The sequence below is a fragment of the Bos indicus genome, chromosome 6 (genome assembly GCF_029378745.1).
Source record: "Bos indicus isolate NIAB-ARS_2022 breed Sahiwal x Tharparkar chromosome 6, NIAB-ARS_B.indTharparkar_mat_pri_1.0, whole genome shotgun sequence".
Lineage (NCBI taxonomy): Eukaryota > Metazoa > Chordata > Mammalia > Artiodactyla > Bovidae > Bos > Bos indicus.
Genome location: NC_091765.1, coordinates 116,313,268 through 116,332,991, shown reverse-complemented (window position 1 = coordinate 116,332,991; position 19,724 = coordinate 116,313,268). Strand labels below are relative to the sequence as shown.

At 43.6% G+C, this 19,724-nt stretch overlaps 1 protein-coding gene across 11 annotated transcripts in view; it reads left to right on the top strand.

The window, feature by feature from the left end:
* Window positions 1-19,724, top strand: part of ADD1 (adducin 1) — a 91,135-nt gene that overhangs the window by 40,335 nt on the left and 31,076 nt on the right. For all 11 annotated transcript variants that reach the window (XM_019963223.2, XM_019963228.2, XM_019963226.2 and 8 more), the window contains 3 exons: window positions 7,618-7,832; window positions 11,440-11,602; window positions 18,392-18,543. In XM_019963223.2, coding sequence (XP_019818782.2) covers window positions 7,638-7,832; window positions 11,440-11,602; window positions 18,392-18,543 — 510 coding nt within the window. In that variant the 5' untranslated portion in view covers window positions 7,618-7,637. The remainder of the gene's footprint in view (window positions 1-7,617; window positions 7,833-11,439; window positions 11,603-18,391; window positions 18,544-19,724) is intronic.

The window sequence follows — 19,724 nt, the reverse complement described above, 5'->3', positions numbered from 1 at the left end:
GTGTGGAAGATTTAAGCTGGGAACCTGCTAAATCATTCATCCTAAAGGAGAGAAGCAAGAGGGCCCACCCCTATAGTTCCTCACTGGAAGGAGCATGAGAGTAGGTAGCTCGGCTAGGCAGCACTGCTTTGATTCAATTTTACCTTTCCATTTTTTTCTACCTTGAGCTTGTGGACACGTGAGGGTGAGAGGTGACGTGTGCTAGTGTTAAAAGCAGGTGCCCTGGCACCAGGCAGCCTGAGTTACGATCCCAGTAACCCTGCTGTCGGCTCTTCACTGCTTCGTGCCTCTCAGTTTCCTTATCTGTAGGGAAGATGAGTTAATACACGTAAGAAATGAGTTAGATCAGTAATTACCACTTAGTAAGCAGAGCTTATCTTGAACTTTTGAGCAGTTCCGTCTCCATGGGAACATCTGGAGACCCAGGAATAGAAGGGATCTGATCAGAGTACTTAAAGGCTTTCGGTGAGCCGCGGGGCCCCAGGCAGGGCACAGAACTTCCTGAAGCTGTGAAGAGGAATCTTAAACACAGGCAGGTGTTTGTCCTTTGTGTGGGTGGGCCGGTAGTAGCGTAGGCAGTGGGAGGTGTAGCTCACTGTGGTGGTGCTCTATCTTTCTTGGGAGGGGGCTCCAGTGCCGGGCTCCTTTGTCAGGAGATGTTAGAACTTCCCCTTTCCTTGCCTGGCTGAGCACCCCTTCCACAGTGGAAGGATTCTGAGAATTTGCAATGAATTTTTGATGGGGACTTCTTTGTCCCTTCTACTTCCCCACTGAGGCGCCGGGCAGGGTGTGGACTTTCTGTGCCGCACTGTTCTCAGCGCTTTGCCTGGGCTCAGCCTTCAGTGTTAGCTCCGCCAAACTTGTTTAAAATCTTGTCACTCTTTCCAGTGAAGGCTCCACTTGTTTTTGTTTTGTTTTATGCTTTTTTCTGGCTTTATTGAGGTACATCTGTCTGTAATATGTTTAAAGTATACAGCGTGATGATTTGATGTGTATATGCATTGTGAAATGATTCCCACAATCCAGTTATTTAACATGCACATCACCTCATCTAGCTGTCCACCCCCTCCCTTTTCTTTGGTGAGACCAGCTTCTGTTTAACGGAGTGTGCCGTTTCATTCTGGGTGCAAATGTTACGGAGCCCTCCCAGAGATGTTCATTGACTAACTGACTGCCTCCTGCCCCAGGCCAGCCTGGAAGTGCCACTTAGCTCTAAAAGCGTCTCTCCTGTGAAGCTTTCCTGGCGGCCCTCTCTCTCAGTGTCCCGGGGCTGCCATGAATAGCCCCACAGCCTGGGTGACTTGAACCAGGAGGTTATCGTCTCAGTTCTGGAGACCAGACGTGCCCAGTCAGGGTGTCAGCAGGGCAGGTTCCTTCTGAGACAGTGAGGGGGCCTCTGTACGTGGCCTTCCCCCTGTAGTCATGTCTGTGTCCCGAGGTCCCGCCTGCGTAAGGACGCCAGTCAGATTGAGGCGGGGGCTGGATGGGCCCCAGGCTGAGGGGCCGGAGTTCCTCCCCTGTGGACAGACATTCCAAAGTAGCGAGGAGGAGGAGAGCGGAGGCCTGTCCAGAGGAGAGAGAGACCACATATCCCTCCTTTTCGAAGTCAGGGGAACCTCCCTGACTGCACATGCCCAGAAGGGCTCCTTGGAGGTCAAAAGGGAGGGGGCCTCCCCTCTACAGTAAGCAATGTCAGCCCACCCACAGTCCTCTTTGCTAAAATCTACCTTGACTGAGTTGGAGAAGGAAATGGCAACCCACTCCAGTGTTCTTTCTTGCCTGGAGAATCCCAGGGATGGGGGAGCCTGGTGGGCTGTCATCTATGGGGTCGCACAGAGTCGGACACGACTGAAGCGACTTAGCAGCAGCAGTAGCAACAACCTTGACTGAAAGATGCTCTTGCGCATGGGAGGACCCAAAGATAAACCAGGTATGGACTCAGAACCAGGCAAAGCAAGATGATTGGCCAAAGGAAACCCGGAAGAAGTGCCCCGTAAAAGTGACTCAGCTCTCGTGAGGGCCTGACTGTCTCTTTGAACCTACCCGTGTGTCTATCCACGTGCACTCTTTTTTCTCCTAATAAACACTATACTTGTCTCACTATCCTCTGTCTCTATGTGGAAATTCATTTCTACACAGCTGATGGGCCAGGGCCTCATCACTGGCCACTGGTCCCTGGTGGTCTAGAAGTTAGGATTCAGTGCTATCACTGCCGTGGTCTAACCTCAGTCTCTGGCTGGGGACCAAAACACTGCTTCAGGCCGCTGCTGGCCGAGGCCACCCGAGATCGGTATTGAGATCAGTATTGAATCCAGGACGCACCCTGTTCCAGTATGACATTGTCTTAACTAATTCTGTTTGCAGTGACTTGTGTCCAGATAAGGTTACATTCTGAGGAGTAGGAGTTAAGGCTTCAGCATGAATTTAGGGGCATACGATTCAACTCGTAACATCCTTGCTCTGCTTTTCTACCTCCCCTGACACTTTTGCCCTGCTGACACATGAGTAGATTTCTCATGGCATGAAGGATATTTAGTTGCATTTACTTGTCTATAATCTGCTCATTTTGTAACTTTCTGTCTCTGGTGCCTTTCATGTGGTGTGGAAAGCAGCTCTGATGAGATGTATGAAGCATCAGGAGGGAGTGGCCGTGAAGGAGGAAACTGCAGAGACAGATACCTCTTTCCTTGTTTTCCTGTTGACAGTTCCCAAGGCTGTCTGCAGCTGGGGGTGAGGGGCCTCGGGCACCAGCAGAGGCCGCCGCGGCCACACTGCGTGAGCGTGTTTGCTCCCCCGGGTGTATTTGCCTCGTCTTCATGCTTTCTGAGCTCGTTTTAAGAACAGTGAGAAACTGAAAAGACCCTCTGGGTCCTCTGGCATTCGATTTACCTGGAGAGTTTTGTTCATGGCCACCTTCTTGTTTCAGCCTTTGCTTTGAGTATTCTGTTTTTAGGACTTCAAAAGTAAATCATGTGAATGGTTGGAATAGTTCTCAAAATGCGTGTGCCAGAAGGGAGATGCCAAGAAGTAATTGAATCTACCCCCAGAGCTTTAGAATTAGCTCGTTAGATGTTTTAGAGACGCAGAAATGTGTTTGGTCTCTGATCTGAGGTTTAGTTACACATTAGTGCAGGTGAATCATACTGGAGCTGGAACACCTTTGCTAGGAAAGAATATTCCAGGGCACACTTTCTGTTATTTCCTGAATAACATTCTCGGCAGAGTGGTTAGATGGGATGTTAGTAGAAAAGGAAAGTTAATCTTAAAATGTCCTTTCATCCCAATATCAGTCATATCTGTCTGAAAGAGCATGCTGAAATGTGCTCATCTGAAGGCAGATGGAGAGCAGCTTATGTAAGATCTGGAGGCACTTTATTCTAGGAGCATTTCAGCCTCGCACGGCGTAGAACAGTATAGTGAACTCTGTTTATCCTTTGTCCGGTCTCAGCAGTTATTAACCCCTGGCCAGTATTGTTTATTTTGTGTAACCCTTACTCTCCCTCTATCCCATGCACAGTTTAGGCAAATTCCATATGTCATTATTTTGTCTGTAAACATTTCTGTATGTATCTAATATAACCATAATATTAGACCTAAAATTAACAGTAATTACTTAAAGCTATCCAATTCCTGTTATTGTTCAAATTTCTAATTGTCTTGAATGTTATTTTTAGATTTTTATTTTACACTTTATTTGAAGCAAGATCTGGCAAAGGTTCCTCCTGAGACCTTGTCAGGTTTTAAGTAGAGGGGTGAATAACATGCTTTGATTTACATTTTGAAACTCTGTACTCACTGTGAAAAATGGGTTGGTGGGGGCAATGTCAAAGAAACGGGCAGTAGAGAAGTTAATGAGGAGGCTACTGTGTGTCCAGGAGGTGAGTGCTAATTGTCTAGGTTAGAGCGATGTGGTAGAGATGGAGAGAAGTGGGTGAGTATGAAGGGTCCTGTGGGCAGGCCACACTTGTCTCCATGGGTCTTCCAGACTTTTGGATTCTGTTGGGTGTGTATGTTTGTTTATTTGAAAGTATTGTTCTCAGATTTCATTGATTGGGGCATCAACATTTTAAGATTGGTGAAATCTTAAAATATTTACACAGGTTGAATTATAGCAGCTTTATAATATTGCGATAGGGGAACATTATCCTTAGGGGAGCATTAATCCTCACTTCTCTTGAATCAGTTTATTCAGCTTACTTGCCATTGTATCTTGTCTGTGTGTGACTACAGTGATAATGTTGACAACTTTATGCAGTAGAATAGGAAATTATAGTTTTTCACTTAAACATGTTATATAATCTCAGGTACATTATGCTAAAGAATATTCGTAGTTTCATAGTACTGTGTTGAACAGATTACATTACAACCACTCATGTATTGTTGGACACTGATCTTTTCAAACTATTTAAAAATTATTCTAATGTTGCAGGAAGTTTTTTTAATCTGTATGTTTTCCATTTCTTTTTAAAAAATTTGGGTTAAGTAATGACTTCTTCGTAGAGATTTTCCTAGAAAAATTTGCTGTCTTAACACACGCTTAAAAATTGCATCAATGAAACTTGAAGCTATAATTGATAAAAAAAACAAATACAGGTTTTGTACTTTAAAAGTGGAATTATGTTTATTCTTGTTTCTTGGGCTCAGAGTATGTATATTTTGACTTAAGTTTATAGTCTTCCTTATTGAAGGAATGGAGCACATGTACATTTAGTCTTCAGTTTTTTATCTTATCCCATTCACATGGCAATTTGTAATAAATTCAGAGCAATCTCTGCCTTATCTTTAACGTGTTGGTTTTACAAAGATTGTTTTCTTTCAGTCAGCTCTGCAACCAGGAAGCAGCTGTAGTTTCCACTAAAATGTTCCCCTCTCTTATTTACCTATGAAAATGATTTAAAATTGGGACTCATTTGGTAATAGAGAACTCTTAATACTGTGTAATCTTTTGTATATTTTTCCCCAAAACATTCAAGTGGAACATTTTTATCATTGGCTCAGAATGGTCAGCTTCCATTTATATCTAATGAAGAAATGTCAGACAACCATGAATAATATTTTGTTTTTTGGGTCCTTCTTATAGAACAAACTAGGTTAAATAGATGAAACAAACATTTTAAAGGATATGTTCAGAGAAGAGTAAGTTTGTAGGCCATTGGTTCCCTTATGTTTTATTGTCTTTTAGTCATTGTTTTTATACTTTGAAGTCCTCAAAATAGTGTTACTTTAAGTATGCTGTCATATCTTTAGATGTCAGAAAAGCAGTATCAAAATTGATCTTTCTCTTTAAAAAAAGATGTTTTCTTCAACTGGTTATTCTTTGAAGACTTACTGTTGAAATTGTGGTCTTAAGTCGGGCGTGACCGAGCGACTAACACACACATTGAAACTGCGGTCCAGGTCCGTTGGCATTGGTGTCACCAGGGAGCTCACGAGACACGCAGGATCTTGGCTCTGTCTCATGCTGTGAATTTGTGCCCTGACGTGATTCTAGGCAATTCACATGCACATTAAAAAGCTAACGGCGCCAGCCCCAGATTCCCAAGGTTGGGTCCTCCTGTTCAAGGCATCTATGCCCTCAGTTCCACCCCGTGCTGTCCTTCGGGGACATTGTTTTCCCTCCCTGTGGTCATCATCAATTACAGTACAGCTTAGAGGTTAAAAACATGGGCTCTGCAGCCAGGAGTCCGGTGTTACAACCCTAGCCCTGTTGGCCTCCTAGCTGAGTGACCTGTAATGTGAGGAGGACAATCAGACAGGGGAGGCGAGAGGCTCAAATACGAGTAAAGAACAGTGTCTCCCTTGCAGTTCTGGCTGCTTTCATTCTCCTTCCCCATATCACGAACGTTATTATAGGTATCTATTGCAGCACAACAAACCATTCCAGGACTTTGCAGCTTAAAATCTCTGCTTTATTATTCATATTTCATGATTTTGAGGGTCAGGAATTTAGGCTCAACCGGGCAGTTCTGTTCATTGTGGCATCTACTGAGGTTGCTTGATGACTTTCAAGTTTTTGAAGTAAGTTGTATATTCTGGATGTAAATCTTTTCTCAGATACATGGTTTGTAAATTTCCCCACATTTTATGGGTTGTCTTTTCACTTTATATATCCTTTGAAGCACAAATAGTTTAATTTTTAGGAAGGCCAGTTTATCTTTTTTTTTTCTTTCTTTTGTTGCTATTTCGGTGTCATATAAGACTGCCTAAGCCAAGGTCTCAAAGATTTATTCACTTTCTTGTAAGAATCGTATGGTCTTGCTGTTACATTTAGATCTGTGTTCCATTTGGAATGATTTTTTCTATACAGTGTAAGAAAGGGGCACTATTCACTTTTTTAGTTGCTGATTTAATCACCTCTTTTAAATCCCTACTTTGCTTAGCCTCTGTGGCTTGAGGAACTGTTGCTCGCTCACTCTCCATTAAAACTCTGCCCGTGGGTTCTGAGATTATTTCCTTCTTTTTAATTTATACAGAAATTTTAATTTATATACCTGCTATATGCTGAAAACCGCTGGATGCTGGTTCTGCTGCCTCTTCTTTTTTATTTGTTTTGGCTGGGCTAGGGCTTTGCTACTGATGGGCTTTCTCTGGTGGTGGCTCGCAGGGGCTGCTCTCGTGTTGCTGAGCGTGGGCCCTCGGGCGCATGGGCCTCAGTAGTTGCAGTCTGTAGGCTCCAGACCATGGGCTCGGTGGTGGTGGTGCACGGGCTTAGTTCCACAGCATGTGGGGTCTTCCTGGAACAGGGACTGAACCAGTATCTCCTGCATTGGCAGGCAGATTCTGTACCGCTGAGCCAGTGGGTTATAGAAGCAGAAGAGAAATTGAACTGTCTGTATGATTAGTAAAGGTGCTGTTTAGAGATTCAGTAGTTAAAAGATGAATATTAAATTATGCATTCAAACAGCATTTCAAATAAAGGATTGGGATAAAAAGAGTGTAAAGTAAGTAGCTATATTAGCAAACTGTTAAATTTGAGCCATTTGGGCATCTTTTCAGGTTACTTACCAACTCAAGGACATATTGACATTTTCAGAGCCCATTGTTACTGTTCTCAGAACTGAGAAGGTGGTGGTGGTGACCATTTCCCATTTGTGTGAATACAGATGGATAAGCAGCTTCCCTCTGACCTGTGTGGAGAATCCTTTGCAGAGTCGCCACCAGTACTTTTTGGGGAAAATGTCAGGAATCAAATGTCTCTGGAAATTAACTGTGCTGCTATTAGAAGATCTTGTTTGTTTGGGACAGTGTGGTGACTTTATCTTGGGGTCAAATTTTTAATATCTAAAGAGTTTGTCAGAGGATACGGTAGCTTTGTTAGGTTGTTCTCCTGTTGTCTGCTGAAGAACAGTGGTAAGGACAAAACTGCCCCTGGTTGGTGGGAGGGTGGGGGATGATGGAGGGGGGGGGGGATGATGGAGGGGGGGGGATGATGGAATGGGGGGGATGATGGCCAGCCATGGGCGTGCGAAGCCATGAGCAAGCACCGCCCGTCATGACTGCCTGGTGGGTCAGTTGGGGTGCCCTCGTGCTGGAGACCGTTTATCAGGCTGACGCACTGTCATGAAATGCTGCTGGGCACGCATGCAAAACAGTGCTTTCTTTTGTTTGATTCTGTAGGAACCTAGAAGGACTGTGCGATGAATGGTGACACTCAGGCTGCAGTGGTGACCTCACCACCCCCGACCACAGCCCCTCACAAAGAGCGGTATTTCGACAGAGTGGATGAGAACAATCCAGAATACTTGCGAGAGAGGAACATGGCGCCAGACCTTCGCCAGGACTTCAACATGATGGAGCAGAAGAAGCGGGTGTCCATGATCCTGCAGAGTCCCGTAAGGCTTTTCTTTGGCCCTGGGCCCCTTGTCTGCTTCCACTTCTTCAGCTCGTCTGCTCTGTTGTGTTTTTTAAAAGTCCATTTATCTGAACACAGGAGTTAATGCCTTATGTATGTATATGTATGGCTGTTGAAGAGTTAAGTTTAGTTCAAGTCATCAGACAAAACAAATGAAAAAGTTTCAATATCATAAAAGATAGGAGATGTTTATTTCTCCTTTTTATACTCTCTCTGCTTTTCCAGGAAGGCTGTATATATATTGGGACCATTTAAAAATTAGCCTTTCCTCCAAAACACCTGGCTTCGTGCTGGGCATTTAGTAGACCTTAGCAGTCAGTATCTGATTGTTGATTGGTTTTACCTTTAATTATGGTCGGCATGTGAACTACAATCACACCCAACTAAGTGTCTCCTTTTTGCATCTTTAGGTAAAGCAGTGCTGTTTTTGTTGCCAAAACATATGCGTTGGGGGGGGGGGGGTCTGGCTGCCTGCCATTCCAAAGCCAATAAGCAGGCCAGGTTGGTGGAAAGGAACGTTTGCTTTTTATCAGATGCCAGCAACTGGTGGGGAGAGTGGTGGACATCTGTCCAAAGGCTGACTCCTGCCCCGCCCCCCACAAGCAGGGGATGAGAGCTTTTATAGAGTGAGGGGGGGTTATATGCAGAAACTGCAGTGATCTCTAACAGTCATGTTCAGCTGGTAGTCAGTGGTCAGATTAGCACCATCTTGGTTGCTGTAGGTGCAGCTCCTCTTCAGTTCTGGGGCGCACTGGTTCCCGTTTCTCTGTGGTCACGTTTTGAAATTGGCAGCTCATGTCCTGGGTACAGTCTGGTTATCATGTAGTTAACTTCTCCACCTGGGGTTTTAGTATCTATAAGACAGCTCACAGGATATTATCTATAGCCCTTGAGAAACAGCTAAAGGTCCTTGACTATGCTTAATGACTATATTGTTATTAGTTAGTCTCCTTTGACTGTTTTCCTCGGTTTCAGCATTTCTCCCGTCTCTGATTAAACTTGTTCTTTGGCTAAAGTTTCCCACTGGCTGAGGCAGGCAGAGGACACGGTGGGGGCGAGGGCCATGCGGGCCTGCTCCGTCTCGTTTTCACGGTTTGCTCGTGTCGGTGACGCTGCGTTTGTGTGTGTGTCACTCGTCTTATCATTTTAATCCACTGTTTTATTTCCTCAGTATTTGAGCTGTCACTTGGCAGATAACTCATTGAGTTTTTTTTTATATGTTGATCATCTCTATCTGCAAGGAATTGGGCATTTAGCAATAAACAAGGCATGTAAAGCTTTTGTGTTTGATTGTTATTATTCATATATAATTCCTCAATAATATAGCTTACAATAAAGTACACAAGTCTTAAGTACACACCTTGGTGAAGTGTGGCATTTGTGTCACACCTGTGTAAGCACCCAGAGCAAGTCTCAGACTTTACATTCTAGTTGAAGGAGATAACCAAGAAGCAACAAGCATAACGCAGTGCAGGGAACAGTTGGCTGATTAGATTGTGTGTGACCAGGTAGAACAGGCCTCTCTGAGTAAGGGAGTATGGAGTCTGAACTCTGAATGACAGGAAGGAGCCAGCCTGCAGGGAGGGGGAGCAGCATTTCAGGCTGAGGGAGCAGCAGAGATGAAATTCCTAGGATAGGAGTGAGTTTGGGGAGTGAAAGGGCAGTTGGTGCGGTGTGGGCACAGGGAGCGAGAGGGAGGAGGAGGTGCGATGTGGTTGGAGGGGAGGAGGGCACGGTCCTAGGAGGCCTGTAAGCTCAGCTCAGAAGTGTTTGCATTCAGAGCACAGCAGAGGGTCACTGGAGGGCTGCAGGTGGGAACGGCGCTGTTCAGTCTGAGTCATTCTGGGTTGGTAGAGAGAGAGCATCGTACAGGACGAGAGAGGAAGCTGTCTTCAAACAGGAGGTCTGGTAGCTTGGCCAGGGTGATGGTGGTGGAGGTGGAGAGAGGTAGGCTCCTTTGTGTATTTCGAAGGTGGGATAAGTAGGACTTGCTGATGGACGTGGAGGAAGAGCTGAGAGAGGGAAAGAAAGAATCAGGACAACATCTAGACCTGGCTTGAGAATAAGTAACTAAGTGAACATCACTGAGGAGAGTGAAGAAACTAAACTTTCAACATCGGGTGTGTGCCAGGCACCGTGCGGGGCACCGGGGGTGTTGCGAACACAGTCAGTGTCAGAGCGCTGCTGACCCACGTGCCCTGTGGGGTCTGGAAAGAGGAGGACACTAGAGAAAAGGCTGGTAAGTCTGGAGGTCCCTGGGTAGCGTGGACCCAGTGTTGGTGTTTGCGTTTTAGGAGCTGCAGCCAGGGGTGGGAAGGCCCTCTCTGTGCGTGCGGATGCCAGCAGTTGGGGGCTGTGAGAGGGAACCTGTGAAGTTGCCTTCAGGATTCTCTGTTCTCCTCGGAGTAACCATGGAAGTCATCTGCTCAGAGTGGGCACGGGGAGTGGTGTAGAGGAGTAGACGAGGGAGGCGGTAGAGAAGCTGGGAACGCACTCAAAAGGGTGCGCTCGGGCCAGTGCTCATGAATAGAAAGGGTGAAGAGTTGAATTTACCTGGGGCTGGGATTTTGCCAGATGAAATGGCAGGGAGTCAGAGCTGTAAGCAAGGGTGTGCTTAGAGTGTTAAACCAAGGGCCTCAGCTGAGTGAGGGGACGATGCTGGCTTGCCATGAGGTCTTAGGACCATGATGGGGTTGAAAGGAGGGTGAGCTAGACACTAGGAGAGGGTGTGTGGAGAGCACGTGCTTGGCTCCGAGGTCAAAGAGGGGCGCAGTTGCTAGGAATGAGGAGGTCTCGGGCATGAGGGTGGAAATAGGCCACAGTGAACTGAGTGACATGGTCACTGGGGAGAGGCTGTCAGAGGGCTGAGAGGCGGGAGTGTGGCTGTTGGACCATCAGGAGTTAGACCAAGCCAGCAGACAAGCTCATTGCTAGTGACTGCTTACTGGGACCAGAGGCTGGGATCCAGGTGGGTGTTTCCAGGCTCACTGCTCACAGCTAAGCTCGGCCCTGTATTGCACATACGGCTCATCCAGAATGCTGCTGAGACAGACGGTCGGTCCCTTGTACTAGGGACTTTTTCTGTTTGCATCTCCCTTACTAAGCTTTAAGTTCCTTGATGACAAAGCAGTTTTTTTCCCTCAGTATCTGTATGTTCTCAGTGCCTGCTCTCTTTAATTTTTTGGCCTTTCATGTTGAATGTGTGCATAGAATTACATTGTAAGGCGACTGAGTGTATTTAATCAGTTCTCTTCTGTTTAAAATGTAGACTGTTACCTCTTTTCCCTTTTTTTGGTAATACTGGAATGAACATCCTTACGAATAAACCTTTGAGCACATCTCTGATTAGTTCTTTAGAAATGATTCCTAGGAATAGAGTGTTTATTCAGATTGTTTAGCTTTTACCTTGTTAAATTACTTTTCCAAAAAGAATGTACTAATTTCTGTTCCAAGCAGTGATGTGTGAGAATACCCATCTGCCTTTGCAGCAGTGGATGAAAACAAAACAAAAAAAAGTTGATCTGTGTGATAGTGAGCCTTGCTGTGTGTCTCAAGGTGTCTCATTGTTTTAATTTGCCTTTTATTAGGCTTTCTGTGAAGAATTGGAGTCAATGATACAGGAACAGTTCAAGAAGGGGAAGAATCCCACAGGCCTGTTGGCCTTGCAGCAGATTGCAGATTTCATGACCACAAACGTACCCAATGTCTACCCGGCAGCTCCACAAGGAGGGATGGCGGCCTTGAACATGAGTGAGTACTTTCTGACTGTGCACATGCTCTGCGTTTTCCAGGTCGCATTTCCTAGGTCTTTGTTAAGTCAAATAGGTGAGCACTTATAGTGTAACGCATGGAATTGAGTTTTGTTTTTCTTTTAAATTGAACTTCAGTTATAGTAAAAGATAGGCCTGAAAATATCTTAACTCTGTGTTAGTTGCTCAGTCATGTCTGACTCTTCTGCGACCCCGTGAAGTTTAGCCCACCGGACTTGTCTGTCCATGGAATTCTCCAGGCAAGAATACTGCAGTAGGTTGCCATTTCCTTCTCCAGGGATCTTCCCGACACAGGGACCAAGCCTGGGTCTCTGCACTGCAGGCGTCTCTACCGACCGAGCATCAGCCAGACTGCAGAGGGCTCCTTTTGTTAGGAGCCAGTGAGACTGTTATTTCTTAGGCAGATGGCTTTTTATTAATATGTGGCTTCTCAGACCCTTTGTGAATTAAAAATAAAAAAACTAATCAGAAATAATGCTTGCGGAGAAGCATGTTGATTTTGCCTGAACTTATTTCAGCCAAGCCAGCCTTTCTTATTTACCATTCTTCACTGCTGTTTGCAAATGAACGAGAAACAGAGAAATTCCAATAGAAAGTCAGAAGGAAAATGTTGGGTGGGTACATGTGAGCACAGAATGGTTAGTTGTGCAGAGATGGCGCTTTGTTGTGGCTGTTGAATTTGTGAGCATGCACGAGGCCAGGTGGAGCCTGGGCACCCTGCAGGTCAGCTGTCTCAGCCGCCGTGTGCTGTGCGCGAATCCGTTTGATGCGCTGGATAATGAGCTCTGACTGACTGAAGGGTTTGGTTTCCATTGGGTCACGAGCCACCTGCTGGTTTCCTGTCCGTTCTCTCTTCTTGGAAGTTAATTGACTTTCACGCAAGTGTTTGCATCGTTGATACCCACCGAGTGTTAAGAATCACACATGAGTTACTAACTCACACTTCCATCCCGAAGTCGAATGACAATCATTAGGTTTCCATGTTTTCACATGGATTTCTAAGAGAGTCTAGTGATATTTATATGAATTGGATTATAAAGGACAATTAATATATTTACTCACATATTTTTTTTTCTTTTATTTGCATTTATTTTTTGTGGCATTTGTTCCCAGGCCCTAAGTTTTTGCTTGTTCAGTTTCTTCTGGGGGATCTTTTTCTTCTGTGCAGCCTTCTCTTCTGGTTTAGGAACAGTGTACTCTTTTTTCCAGTAAGGATCATGTCAGTATGGCAGGGAGAACTCGTGCATGGGTTGATCCGACCACGAGCTCTGGAAGTCCTGGGGGCTTTGTTCACCTGGATGTGCTCAGTAACCAGAGACTCTGCATCGAGCACCTTAAGTTCAGCATCACTCCCTGCAGTTTTGAGCGGGAAAAACTCAGCACTCTTTCTGGGCCACCGACCCTGGATCCAGCCCCACTCTTTGGCCTGTGCGAACCTACCAATTCCATCGTTGTGATGACGTCGGAATGGCATGCTGCTTCTTTAAAGGGACATCTTTCAGATACTTTGTGGCTTTTCGGATATGCGTGCCCTTAATCACTGGGGCAGTTTCATGACTGTTCAAAGTACATGAAGATTTGAGCCTCTTGATTTGCATGATTTTGTGAGGTTTTTTGGATCAAATGAATAGGGAACCATTTTTAGAGGTTACCTCAGGCTGCTTACCAGAAAAGCATATATTGTCTACTAATAGACAGAAATAAAGGAAATTTTAATAGTGCTACACCAAAAAAAGAAGGAAGAAAAAATTCTAATTTTAATTGTATCTAATAGTTTGTCTATTAAATATGAAATTTTTATACAAATGTTAACCTTTGTTGTGGAATATAGCACATGTAGATAGCATAGGACAAAAATATATATAATTAATGAATGGTTTTTAGGTGAACTCCTTTATAACCAATACCTTGGTTAAGATTTAAAGTTTTATCGGTGGCTTACCCTGCCCCTGGTAGCCCTCTTAAAAGGAATTAATCACCATCTTGACTTGATGGTGTCACTGCTTTTCTTTTCTTTATAGTTTTATCACCCAAATGGTTGTCCTTAAGCTTGATGGTTTGCTGCTGCTGCTAAGTCGCTTCAGTCGTGTTCGACTCCTTGCGACCCCGTAGACGGCAGCCCACCAGGCTCCCCCATTCCTGGGATTCTCCAGGCAAGAACACTGGAGTGGGTTGCCACTTCCTTCTCCAATGCATGAAAGTGAAAAGTGAAAGGGAAGTCGCTCAGTCGTGTCTGACTCTCAGTGACCCCATGGACTGCAGCCCACCAGGCTCCTCCGTCCATGGGATTTTCCAGGCAAGAGTACTGGAGTGGGGTGCCATTGCCTTCTCTGGCTTGATGGTTTAGTGTTTGTCTTTTTTACTTATTGTCTCGTAAGCGTTTTTAAAGCTGCAAATTGCCCCTCTATCTCTCTTTTTCTCCTCACACTTTAAAGAAAATGGGATTCATTGACCTGTAGAGTTTACTGCAGCTTGAATTCTGCTGATTCCATCTCCGTGGTGCTAACACGTGCCTTTTTTCCTTGTATTTATGGTGAATTGGCAGCTGGGTCTGCAAGCCTGGTATGTTTGGATTCTGCTCTTTGGTGAGCCCACCAGGTGGGCGTCACTGCGTCCCATCAGCAGGTGCGCACGTCTGCTCGTTGCCATTTGTGTTGGAGCAGCCGTGCGTGCTCAGTGCCTGGACCCATTAATTTAACAAAAGTTCCAAGATGGTGGTGTTTCAATTCTGTCATTCCTTCTTCTGTATTTACTAGTTAGAATACCTCTGTAAAGAGAAACTTCCCTGGGAAATGGTGAGTGAGCAGAAAGGGCGCTGCTTCGTTCTGTCACTCAGCACGTGACTGCGGGGAGCTTGGTGCTCAGCCGCTCATGGATGGCCTGCTTCTTGGTCAGGGTTTCTTCCGGAGCAGAGCAGCCTCCTCGCTGCAGTCTACTGGGAATCAGCGCTCAGTCCGCACACAGAATGAAGCTTCCTCTCAGCTCTTTTGCTTACTCCATGGTACAGTTCATATAGGAAGAGTTCAGTTCAGTTGCTCAGTTGTGTCCAAATCTTTGCGACCCCATGGACTGCAGCACGCCAGGCTTCCCTGTCCATCATCATCTCCTGGAGCTTGTTCAAACTCATGTCCATCGAGTCGGTGATGCCATCCAACCATCTCATCCTCTGTCGTCCCCTTCTCCTCCTGCCTTCAATCTTCCCCAGCATCAGGGTCTTTTCCAATGAGTCCATCCTTTTCATCAGGTAGCCAAAGTATTGGAGCTTCAGCTTCAGCATCAGTTCTTCCAATGAAAATTCAGGACTGATCTCCTGTAGGATGGATTGGTTTGATCTCCTCGCAGTCCAAGGGACTCGCAAGCATCTTCTCCAAAACCACAGCTCAAAAGCATATATTCTTCCGTGCTCAATTTTCTTTATGGTCCAGCTCTCTCATCCGTACATGACTGCTGGAAAAAACCCTTTTTTTCCAACCCTTTTTTACCAAGCTATCTAGGTTGGTCATAACTTTCCTTCCAAGGAGTAAGCGTCTTTTAATTTCATGGCTGCAGTCACCATCTGCAGTGATTTTGGAGCCCCCAAAAATAAAGTCTGACACTGTTTCCACTGTTTCCCCATCTATTTGCCATGAAGTGGTGGGACCGGATGCCATGATCTTCGTTTTCTGAATGTTGAGCTTTAAGCCAATTTTTTCACTCTCCACTTTCACTTTCATCAAGAGGCTTTTTAGTTCCTCTTCACTTTCTGCCATAAGGGTGGTGTCATCTGCATATCTGAGGTTATTGATATTTCTCCTTTCCTATTTTGTGTATCTTAAATACATAATTCATTTTCTTGGAATTTGAAGACAGTGTTTCTGTATAAGTTACTTGATTTCTTTCCTTGATGGTTGCCTTTTTTTTTTCTTTAGAGTCCAGAAATTTTGCCAGACAGTTTTCTCGATAATGTGCCCTTCTCTTCCGAATCTGTTATTTTCAGAGTGTTTTCTTGAGTTAGTTTTTAATATTTGTTCTGTTCACTTGCTTTTGTTTCCTGGTATACCCACTGGATTTTGTTTGTTGGATTTTCTTTGTCTTAACTGTCACTTTTTTTCAGGTCTTTTTTTTTTATATTACTTTCTTCATTTCTTTATGATTTAAAAAGTTTTTCTTCTTTCTCATCTTTTTGCTCCTTTTTAGTATTTATTTTTAAAAGTGTTTTTCATTTATATCTAATTACGTTTACATTCCATCCCTCATTTCTGAATTTTTCCAATTATATTAAAATTTTTTCACACCTTCCCTAGTGGCTCAGATGGTAAAGAATCTGCTTGCAATGCAGGAGACCTGGATTTGATCCCTGGGTTGGAAAGGTCCCCTGGAGAAGGGGATGGCAACCCAACTCCAGTATTCTTGCCTGGGAAATCCCATTGACAGAGGAGCCTGGTGGGCTATAGTTGAAGGGTTGCAAAGAGTTAGACATGACTGAGCAACTAATGCTTTGACTTTCATTATTAATGCTTTTCTTTATTTTTTATGAAATAATAGGTTATAGTTTTCATTTGTTTTGTGGACATTTCTTTCTTGTGTGCTTTCATTATGTGTAGGAATGTGATTTTGTTCCTTTTTATTTTAATAATTTTTGTGTGGTATTTGATCATGGTATTTTTCTGTTTATTTTTACATTAAATTAATTTTCCTGGAGGACTCTGGTTCAGGAATCGTGACTCTAGGGCTCCCTCTTCTGTTGTTTTTGTGAAGTGCTGAAATATGGCAGCTTATTCAATTCTCCTTACTCTTTTATCTGGATCTTTTCTTTTGTTTTCTTTTCTTCTCACTCCCACACTCCCCGCCCCTTTCGAGAGTCCTGTGCTATTCACTTTGGGTTCCAGTTTCCACAGATTATTTTCTCTGTACTTTCGCTTGAGACAGTTCATAATTCCTAATTAAAATCAAATCAGCAGTATACAGGGAAGATCCCCTGGAGGGAGGGCATGGTGACCCATTCCAGTATTCTTGCCTGGAGAATCCCATGGACAGAGGAGCCTGGCAGGCTGCAGTTCGTAGGGTCGCAAAGAGCTGGACATGACTGAATTGACTTAGCAGACAGTATATAACAGGGATAATTATGTCATGACCAAGCATGATCATGCAGTCAAATACTTTCTTTTTCTTCCTTTCCAGTGTGTGTTTTTATTTTCTTCTTTTTTTAATTTTTATTTATTTATTTTCTTGCCTTATTTCACTGGTTAGAGTCCCTAGTGTGGTATTTATTAAGAATGCAGGAGTATACATACATCCTTGCATTGTTCTGATCTTAGGAGTGAACATTGTCATCATTTTGCTTGATATTTTTAGTAGTTTTTTTGTATATGTCCCTTATCAAATTAAGGTTATTCCGTAATATGCCTAAATTGTTGAGAGCTTTTACCCCGAATGAATGTTGAATTTTGCAAAATACTTTTTCTGCATCTGTTAAAGTGATTCCATGATTTTTCTATTTTAGTTGATTATATGGTGATTATATTGATTGGTTTGTGAATACTGAGCCAGTCTTTCTTTCTGGGATAAACTCCCTGAGTTATGAGGTGTTACTCTTTTTATATGTGTATGTGTGTGTTTGTGCTCAGTTGTGTCTGGCTCTTTGTGGCCCCATGGACTGTAGCTCGACAGACTCCTTTGTCCATGGGACTTACCAGGCAAGAATACTGGAGTGGGTTGCCATTTCCTACTCCAGGGGAATCTTCCTAGCCCAGGGACTGAACCCACATCTCTTGTGCTTCCTGCATTGTCCCGTGGATTCTTTACTACTGCACCACTTTGAGAAGTCACATCCTTTTTATATGTTGCTGGATTATTTGCTAAAATTTTGTTAAGTATTTTTGGTCTGTGTTTATGAGGGATATTGGTCTATTTCTTCTTGTAATATCTTGTATTATAATGTTTTTGTGTGGTTTTGATATCAAGGTAATGCTGGGCCAGAGAATGAGTTGGGAAGTGTTCTGGAAGAATTAGTACAGAATTGATATTGTTTCTTCCTTAAATGAGCAATAGAATTGACAGCACAGTCATCTAGGCCCAGAGTTTTCCCTAGGGGAATGTTTTTTCTTGCAAATTCAGCTTAATGAATAGGGCTGTTCAGTATGTCTATTTCTTTCAGAGTGAACTTTAAAAACTTTCATCTTTCAAGGAATTTGTCTGTTTCATCCAAGTTTAAAAATTTGCTGTCATAGATGTTCGTATTATCCTTTTAATGTCTGTAGGATATGTAGTGATATTCCCTCTTGCTTATTGGTAATTTCTGTCTTTGCTATGTTTTGTTGATGAGTCTGGGCTGGAAATGTATTTTATTTCCTTTTGTTTTTCATTTTGTTATTTTTTTAACCTTCTCAGGATTAAATCAGCTATTCTCTATGTTTTTGTTTGATTCCTATCTGCTTGATCTTTATTGCTCTTTTTTTCTTTTGGGGCTTAATTTGCAGATTTATTAGGTAGAAACCTAGATCATTTTTAAAAACCCTTCTAATCTATATATTTAATAGTGTAAGTTTCCTCCTAAGTATTGCTTTACTGCATCTCACAGATTTGATACTTTTTTGTTATTGATTTCTACCCTAACTTTTGTATTAATTTTGGGGAACATAGCCTTTATAAAATAGTCTTGGACATTTTCAAGACTTACCTCCTGACCCATTGTGGGAGGATTAGTATCTCAACTGTTTGAGTTACATTTGACAAGAAACGTTAAGTCTTTGAATCTTTTTTTTTTTTTTTTTTTTCTTTTATATTCCAGGTCTTGGTATGGTGACTCCTGTGAATGACCTTAGAGGGTCTGATTCTATTGCCTATGACAAAGGGGAGAAGTTACTGCGGTGTAAACTGGCAGCGTTTTATAGGCTAGCGGATCTCTTTGGATGGTCTCAGCTTATCTACAATCATATCACAGTGAGTATTGAATGGGTCATAACTGAACGAAAAGTGGAATATTATGTGTCTGCACAACCTCTTTTCATTAAAAGAAAGAGGGAATCTGGCTGAGCCAAAGTAAGTCTTGGGATACCTTCCTTCTGATTCCTGACGGCACCATATACTAATCGGAGATTTAGCCAGTTTGAATTAAAGTTATGAGGACAGTAGTTGTTTAAAACTCTTTTCTTGATGATAACCTAATAAATGAGTGTTAACCAAATTATAGGCAGTTCCTAAAGTTCTCTTTAAAGTTGCACCATAAAGAAGGCTGAATGCCAAAGAACTGATGCTCTTGAACTGTGTGGTGTTGGAGAAGACTCTTGAGAGTCCCTTGGACTGCAGGGAGATCCAACAAGTCCATCCTGTAGGAGATCAGTCCTGAATACTCACAGGAAGGACTGATGGCTGAAACTAAAGCTCTGACACTTCGGCCACCTGATGCAAAGAGTCAGCTCATTGGAAAAGACCTTGATGCTGGGAAAGATTGAAGGCGGGAGGAGAAGAGGGCAGCAGAGGATGAGATGGTAGGATGGCATCACCGACTCAATGGACATGAGTTTGAGCAAACTCTAGGAGATAGTGAGAGACAGGGAAGCCTGGCATGCTGCAGTCCGTGGGGTTGCAAAGAGTCGGACACGACTTAGTGACTTAGGGCAACAACAAAAAGTTGTAATGACTAAAATGCCAAGAATGAAGACATTTTCTTTCCTACTTTGACAAAAGCCTTCTGTCTTTCATACTTATTTCTTGCAACTATTCCAGTTAGCCATTTATCAACATTATTAGGACCTCTTGTTTTCTTCAGTTCATTCTTGCAGTGAGTTTTTACTGGGCACCTACTGTAACTATTTATTGCTCTGTACTGGGCATGCTTCTGACTCTGGGGTTGTATCAGTAAAGGAGACAAGTCCTGCCTTTCTGGGGTTTTCCTTCTGTCTCTCAGCCCATCAGCCATGTTCTCTCCGTTATGTCCAGCCTGGCTCTCAGGGTCCATCATCTCAGTAACACTCTTTGCTGACACTGTGCTATTCCTCCCTGTACCTGAGAAGCCAGATCCGGTTGTGCTGAGAGCCTCAAAACAGAGCCTGCTGGCTTTCTCCGTAGGTTTACAACCTCAGGCTCAAGTAGACCCACACTGCTGTCTGACAGCTGTTGGA